Source organism: Orycteropus afer, unplaced genomic scaffold (assembly GCF_000298275.1).
Source record: "Orycteropus afer afer isolate SDZICR_OR568_19922 unplaced genomic scaffold, OryAfe1.0 scaffold00154, whole genome shotgun sequence".
In the NCBI taxonomy this organism is placed as follows: Eukaryota; Metazoa; Chordata; class Mammalia; order Tubulidentata; family Orycteropodidae; genus Orycteropus; species Orycteropus afer.
Genome location: NW_006921741.1, coordinates 5,162,910 through 5,171,442, shown reverse-complemented (window position 1 = coordinate 5,171,442; position 8,533 = coordinate 5,162,910). Strand labels below are relative to the sequence as shown.

At 41.4% G+C, this 8,533-nt stretch overlaps 1 protein-coding gene across 1 annotated transcript; it reads right to left on the bottom strand.

Moving 5' to 3' along the window:
- Nucleotides 1-230: 230 nt before the first annotated feature.
- On the bottom strand, nucleotides 231-7,294 carry TMEM126B (transmembrane protein 126B). The gene is given in 5 exon segments (XM_042781707.1): nucleotides 231-414; nucleotides 791-902; nucleotides 1,652-1,848; nucleotides 3,209-3,324; nucleotides 7,211-7,294. Coding segments are annotated over 5 exon segments (693 nt in total).
- Between the last annotated feature and the right edge of the window lie 1,239 nt (nucleotides 7,295-8,533).

The window sequence follows — 8,533 nt, the reverse complement described above, 5'->3', positions numbered from 1 at the left end:
AATGTATAGATCAGACCTGGAGGCCTCAAAGTTATTTTCCATGCACAACAGTTAAATTTAACATTTATTTATTGAATTACTGAATATTTATTAAGTACCTGCTATATATCAGGCAGAAGGGACAGAAACAAGTTGCCTGTCCAGAGTGAGTTTTAACTCTTTCAGCAATACCTAAGTCCTTGTCATAAAAAAATCCATTCTGCTTATTTTAGCATCCATCCATTTGTTGGTTAATCTTCATGTGCAGTCTTCTCCAGAGTACTTTCAAATACTTCATAATGTTGCAGACCGTTAATTATTCCAATGAGCATTTGAAAGACTAGAGGAATTGCCATTGCTTTCACTCCTGTTTGACAAAGCAGCAGCCAATGGAATAAAACCCTTCCCTTTGGTGGCAGTGGAACAGTGTGATACCTAAAAAGGAAAATGAGGTTATCACTTTTCCTGGACATGTATTCTACAAAAACTTCAATGACTTCACCTAAACTGATAATTAATTTCAATCTTAGGTGTATCATGTAGGTAGAAGAAAAGTTAAAAGTCAGTAAATTGAAATATTGAACTATTTTAGTTAAAATATGTCATGTTAACTAAAGAATAAGGAGTTTATTAACCTGAAAAAATGGAAAGGAGGGAGGAAGGATAAGGAGAGGCAGGTAAGGAGAGAAAGAGGAAGAGATGGTGGGAGGCAGGAGGGGAAAGAGGTATAAGGGAAAGGGGCAGGGGGCTGAGAGGCATGGGAAAGAGGGGGAGACAGAGAAAGAGAGAGAACATGAATGGAAAGACTTACTTGACTGCCACACGTCCATTTTTAGAAAAAGCCAAAGCACTGGGGTATAAAACACCACATACTAAGCCTACCAGTGAACTTCTCACAACACAATTTTCCTGGCTTATATTACCTGGAAAAAAAAAAGTAAATTTGGTCTTCTTTTAAAACTCAGGATAAGAACTATAATGAGTCTTGTGTCATATATAGTAGTTATGTGCACTGTTCTTAATTGCTGTGAAACAGCAGAAAAAATATTGGAAATTTAAAGTTGATGGCACATAATAGGTTAAACGCATCAAGTTTTTAAAATGCTTTTGTTAGACTCTATCCTAAGGAGTATTACCTCTTACATATTTGGTTGTTGCAGAAGCAATATGATAATGAAAGAATAATAAAGTAGCAATATTCCAACAGTAGTTGGATTCTAGGTTAATACATTCTACTGTGCCATGTATCTAGCATGTGCTAGGTGCTAGGTGCATAAAAGACCTTCAGGTCAGTCTACTAGAAAAGAAAGACATTAAACAAATATTTAAATAAATAATTATAAGTGTGCACAGTATATTGAAGGTAAAGTATACAGAAACTATATCTAGAAACCTTCTCTAAAGGGAATCAGCATTAGGAACAGTTATACAGTAAACCTGTGAAAGCCAGAACCTGTGTAAGGCAGAAACCTGTCAGAGAATGAAAACCCAAACATTTCCCACTAAACAAGAGGAGAGAAAAGTGATAAGACTGTATCCTATCAAAGGCAGAAAACTTGTGAGACCCAGAAAAACAAGAAAGTCCTGTTGAGTTCTGGCTCTTACAGGTTTCACTGTATTAATGAGTAACTTTACTTAGATATAACATTAAACATCAGTGAATTTAAATTACCTGAACACAAAGCATCAGTTACAAAGAATTTGTAAGTAACTATAGTAGATAAAAATGGAAGTGTGGTCAGTGATGCATATGTCTTCAAAGCATCATGTTTAACCTTGAAGCAGTATCTAAAAATGAAGTTTGCCAATATTCCCGAGAAACTAGCTGTTGTTCCAAAGAACACTGATCCATATATATTTAAGGCCCTACTAGGAAAAAAAACAAAAAAAGAAAAATTAAATTCATCACATATTCTCCTAACAGATGCATCTTTTCCTAGGTTATTTGTTATTATGTATTTACTCAGTACCAAGTATTTCTTGAGCACTTACTATGTGAATGGTGTTTTCTAAGTGCTGAGGATTGGGCAGTAAACAAAAGAAAAAAAATCCCTGCCCTTATGGAACTTGCATTCTAATAAGAAGATCAAAATATCAAACCAAACTCACTGCCGTCGAGTCGATACCGACTCACAGCAACTCCCTTTGGGCTCCTGAGGTGGTAAATCTTTATGGAAGTAGATTGTCTAGTCTTCCTTCTGCAGAGTGGCTGGTAGTTTTGAACTGCAGTCAAATGGCTTAGGTACTACACCACCAGAGCTCCTTAATAAGAAGATAGGATTCTCTTTATGAGATTATTTAAGGTCATTTTGAATTGGAGCTCTTTTTGGCCAATACATTGGTGGTTCAGTGGTAAAATTTTTATCTTACATGAAGGAGGTCTCAGTTAGACCTGCAGTCAGTGCAGTCACCACCTGTCAGTGGAGGCTTTTATGCTGCTGTGATGCTGAATAGCTTCTAGCAGAGCTTCCAGACTAAAAAAGCCAAGGAAGAAAGGCCTGTGATCTACTTCTAAAAATCAGCCAATGACAATTCTATGGATCCCAATGATCTGATCTGCAACTGATCACGGGGATGGTGCAGGATTGGTCAGCATTCAGTTGTGTGTTAAGTCACCATGAGTTAGGGGCCAATTTCACAGCAGGTAATGACAAAAAATTATAGCTACAAGTTAAATAGAAATAAATTCTGTGTTGTTGATAGGGACCATTGAGTCAATTCCAACTCATGGCAACCCCATGTGTTAAAAGAACTGCTGCTCCACAGGGTTTTCTTGGCTATAATCTTTACAGAAGAAGATTACCAAGCCTTTCTTCCATGGCACCACTGGATGAGTTTGAAACACCAACTTTTAGGTTAGCAGTCAAGTGCAAACCATTTGTACCACCCAGGGTAATTAATCCTGAACGGATTTTAATTAGTTATAAGTGATCATCAGTTATATATAAATGACCACAAAATGATTTGAACAAAAATATTTATTGCTCAAATAATGTCAACAATTTTTACTGGAAATTTTTTAAGAAGCAGAAGAAATTAACCATGATACCAAAATTTCAACAAACCACTACTTTTGTCTATGATTCCTTCTAATTCTTCTTTTTTTAAAAAAAGAACTTTCTTCATGGCGAACTCAATGAAGCTAATAGGATCTTAGACACTTCACAGAAACAAAAGCAATACAGAAGATGTGTAAACAATTACTGATTTTCAGTCTGGTGTGTCTTACTTTTCTTTTCTAAGATATTCAATTTTTTTTTCTATAATTTCAGTGACTGTTGGTCTTCTGAAATTTGCATCTTCTAGAAAAGAACTGGGCTGACCATAAGGTGCCATCTTGATGTCCTGGAAAAGACAAATTTCCCAAATCAGAAGAGTAAATGTCAGTATTAATGAAAACCTTAGACGTTTTATGGATTCAGATTAACAAAAACATTTAGAGTCTAGTAATGTGAGGTACTATGTCATAAGCTTTCACATACTTACGCTAATGATTCAATCAACATTTACTGAACTCTTAATTCTTTGCTGGACAATGGCTTTTACTGATCCATAAAATAACCTTGAAAAATTGGTAGGATAACGATCCTCTCTACTTTTATAGTTGAGCAAACTGAGGTGCAGAAAGATTGACTTGCATTAGGACTTAGTGTAGAAAGTTAATGTATTAAGATACAGTTTTTTTTCCCCTTCCTTTCAGTTTTTTCCTCTTCCCATTCCAAGAAGGTAGCCAGGCCCTTTGCAGTTCTCCTTGTCCAACATTTTTGGTGGGTGACTATGGCAGAGGAGCTCTGGTGGCCTAGTGCCTAAGGCATTTGACTGCTAACCAGAAGGCTGGCAGTTCAAACCACCAGTCAGTCACTCCTCGGAAGACTGGGCAACCTACTTCTGTAGTGATACCATCTCAGAAACACAAGGAGGGGTAGCTTTGAGTCAGATCCGACTCGACAGCAGTGAGTTTTTTTTTTTATTTTTTATTTTGGTTTTTACTGTGGTACGGTGAATTACTTCGTATGGCTTTTCTAACCAGTCTTTGTGACTCCCACCAGATCACTGGGTAGAACCATGCAAATAAGATGTATGGAACTCTCATGTGGGGATTGGTTAGTTTTGTCATTCAGCTGGGCTTAAAATGAACCCTCCTACAGGCAGAAGGCAGGATCTCACTGCCATTCAAGAGAGAAGAGTTGGAGTGGAGCATGTCCTTGGACCTGAGGTCCTTGTGCTGGACCTCCTTGGTTGAGACAACCAGCTGAGATGACTAGCTAAGATGGCCACAGCAGTGGAACCAAGAGGCATGAGACAGAGTGGCAGGCCTGCAGGCTCACAGTGAGAAAGCTGAGTGCCATCAGGTAGAAGGATTGCTGGCAGAGTGGGGTGCACCTACGTGTACTATCGTTAGAGCTAAAAGAGCATTGTAATACTTGCCCAAGCAAGGCAGAGGCCAGGCTGAGAGGCCAAGGGCCAGGGAGGCGTGCCTGAGGGCATAGCAGAGGGGATTGGCCTGATCCAAGAATTAGTATCCTGAGAGTGTTCCTGAATCTGAATTGTAACCTGTTACTTCCCTAATAAACCCTATAATCATGAGTATTGTCTGTGAGTTCTTTGTGGCTACTGTAACAAATTATCGAACCCAGCAGAGAAGTAGTGAGTGCTGTGGAAGGGACAGTTGGTGTCAGAGTTGGTAAAAAGGTTGGAGGGTGGTGGCATGTCTAGCCTCATAGGAATAAGCTTTAGGCTGATGATGGCAATTCTTTCTACCCCTTGTGAAGTTAGAGGAGGTCAGAAAATGCTGCCCCCATGCCATTTTAGCAGTGATGACAAGGTAGAAATCAGTAGCTGCTTGTTTGATAATTTTTATAAAACCAAAACCAAACTCACTGCCATCAAGTGGGATCTGAAAGGGCATATATTTAATCTCAAATTTTAGGAGTCCTAGGCAAGAGAATTAGAATGGATTAAAGCACAATGAGGAGTTCTTGGATACAAATTGTTAAACTAAAATGTTGGTGGTTCACATACAGAAACATCTCAGAAGATGTGATGATCTATTTTTGAGAGGTTACACCTTTGAGAACTCTATGGAATGGAGTTCTACTCTGCACACAGGGGGTCATCCTAAGTCAGAATCAGTTTGATAGTAACAACAGCAGCAACAAGCACGATGTGGAGTCCCTAAGTGGTATGAAAAACAGTTAAGGTGCTCGGCTGCTACCTAAAAGGACTGAGGTTCAAATCCACCCAGGGGTACCCCTGAAGCAAGCCGTGGTGACCTAATTAAAAAAAAAAATCAGCCATTGAAAACCCTATGGAACACAATTCTACTCGTACACACAGAGCTACCATGAGTCAGAATCTACTGGGCAGCAAGTGGACTGAATGCATATTGAGCACAGAGATACTTAATAAATCAGTGGTGGTCAACTTTCAGTGGGAAATTTGCTTGAAATGTAGTCTCTTAAACTCCCTATGGAGAGTTGGATTCAATAGGAATGTGGCGAGGCCTAGAAATATGCATTTTAATAGCACTGCAAAAGCTTCCGATGCCAGTAGTCAATAGACACACTTTGAACATCATTAAAATACAAGTTTGCTGAATGTGTGATCTGTTCCAATCCTAACCCTAACACTGAAGGGCCATCAATGACATCAACATCCTGAAAGTATGGGTTCCTCAGTGAGTAACAATAAACCAGTTTCTTTCCCTGCATCCTTGGAAAACTCAACTCAATCTACTTCTATCTATTGCTTAAAAAAGGAGGGCAGGAAAAAAAGAGAAAATATTTTACAAATTACAGTTTCTCAGGGGCTAAAGTTTTTGCCTCTCCCAGACAACCAAATTGAAAATGGAAAAGAAAAGACAGTAATTTCTAAACCAAGTAATACCAAACTCACTGCTGTAGAGTCTGATAGCAACCTCTCCTTGGGTTTCTGAGGAGGTATCACTGCAGAAGTAGATTGCCCAGTCTTCCTTCCCAGGAGGAGTGGCTGGTGGGTTTGAACAGCCAGCCTTCTAGTTAGCAGTCTCATGCCTTAGGCACTACACCACCAGAGCTCCCAGTAATTTCTAAGGGATTTTATATCCAGCCTGTTTAATGTACTAGAAAGACAGATGTCAGTAACAATGATGATTTACCTGAAACCTTGGATACATTTTTGTTTTAGTGTTGCCCACTTTGAAATTCTCCATTTTTCACAAAAAAACAAAACCAAAAACCCACCTTCCAGATAATACCTTATTGCAGGTAATACCTTTTAACAATATTCTACTTAGTCTATACTATCAAGTCTGTATAAAAACAGACATCCAAAATTATGATCCTAAAATACTAAAACAAGACAGCAACTATTTATTGAGTGCCTAGTTCTTGGCATAGTGCCTAAAGTATGTGACTGCAAACCAGAAGGCTGATGGTCCAAACCCACCAGCCACTCCTCGGAAGGAAGATTGGGCAATGTACTTCTGTAGTGATACCACCTCGGAAATCCAAGGAGGGGTAGCTATGAGTCCGGATCCACTTGATGGCAATGAGTTTGGTTTTTTTGTTTGGAGTTCTTACCAAGACACTCAAAGAAATGATTCTCTTCATTACACTCCACTTAGTAAATCAGAGAACTAGACTGGTAATTCTCAGAAAGGCTTTTACAAGTATTAAAAAGATTTTGTTACAACCAACATTTTACTTAAAAATGAACTAGTCTAACTCAATCTGTGAGTCAGAAGGACTCAGCAACTGAAATAGTTTGCAATGCTTTTTATAGTTTTTGTTGTGCTTTTATGCATATTATTTCACTTGATCTTCAGAATTTTATTTAACATTCACTCATTTATGGAGCACTTGGTATGACAGGCACTTGGTTAGTTAAGTGATACAGTCTTGTCTTTAGGACCCCACAGCGTAGCACTAGGGCAGGACAAAAAAGCAGGCAATTAAAACGCAGGAGGTTACCAAAAACAAAAAAAGGCAATGGTTAAGGTATTCAGCTGCTAACCGAATAGTCGACGGCTGGAACCCACCAGCCCCTCAGCGGGAGAAAGATAAGGCAGTCCGCTTCCATAAAGAGTAACGGCCTTGTAAACCCTATAGGTTAGTTCTACTCTGTCCTACAGGATCGCTCTGAGTCAAACCGGAATGGCAGTGAATTTAATTTTTTTTTTTTTGGTTTTACACGCATTATCTCAGGAAAGTCCTAAAAGTCATGGCCTCTGCCATTCCAGACTTCCGCCTACCTTGCGCGCCTCGCCGGCTCCCACAGGCACCACCAGCTACATTCCCCAGCGCAGAGACCCAGCCTCACCGCCGAGCGCCGCCATTTTGGCAGCTCACGTGACCCGCGGGTGGATGGGAGTCCAGAACGCCCTGGGCGGGAAGTGGTGCTGGTTCACGCCTGTCGCGCTCCGCCCGGGTCCGCCCCCACCCAGCCAAATGCCGCGCCCTCCAACCTGGCTGTAATTGGCAGTGTTTTCTAGAAATTACGGCCAGTCATTGGCTTCCAGGAGGACTCCACCGTAGTGGGCTCGCCTCTCAGCAAGCCGGGCATTCCGTCCCCCAGCCATTTGTTAGTCAAGCGCTCTCTTATCCTGAAGCGAAAATGGGGCGATTCCAACCTGTGCCTACTGCTGCGAGGTTCTCACCTCAGGGCAGCTCCGTTAGCTGGAGTCGAGCTCCTTGCTCCTTTCATTCTGAGAGAATTCGTCTCTTCTGGCCTGGTCCTTGGGTAAAGGCTCCAGCTTCTCGGGCACCTCTCTAGAACCTCCACCGGCCACCCGGGGCCGCCAGAGTATCCCCGACTAGCCTTCTCCCCTCGCAGCCTCCCCATTCTTTAGTCCCCTCACATTCCACCCTTTCGCCCGGCTTGGAAAGGGACCGGAGAGATATTTGCCCGCCGCGCCCCTACTCTAGAAGAGCCCCTTGTCAACCTGTGTTTGGGGGTGGGGGGTGCTGAGAGGAGGCCGGCCAGTATCTCCCAGACCAGCAACCCCCGACCCTCCAGACTCCATGTCTTAGAAAAGCCAAATTCGAGAGTTATATAATTTCTAGTGCAGCTGTTTCTTCTGCCTGAGGAAACATTTCATCGCGTGGAGGGTGCAGGACATTTCAGTGCTCTTCTATATAAGAACGGGGTGTAGGCAGGGGTGGCAGCGGTGGCAGAGAGGTTTCTTGTCTTTTCTGCAAAAGGAAGGTGGGTAGTTCGGAGAGGTTTGGAGTGGATGTGGAAGCCAAGCATCTGAACTCTCATTAGGAAATCGCAGACCGTTGCTATAGCTTATGCTTACATGCCTAATACTACTACTGCGTCTCTGAAAACACGTTTGGGGGAAGGTTTGACTTCTCACGAACAGTCTCTGTTTTTCCTCGCCGGATAGCCAGCTGCTTGGATGCGAAGAGAAGGCATGATGTGAATGACTCCAGCGTGAAGAAATCTGCTTCGCCAACTCATCCTGCATCAAGTGCCCATTGAGTAGCACTGTCACTTTAATGTCTCTATGCCAAGGGATTGCTTTCCTTTTCAATCCTCTAATTATTATATGGGAAGATCAGAATCAGAGGGG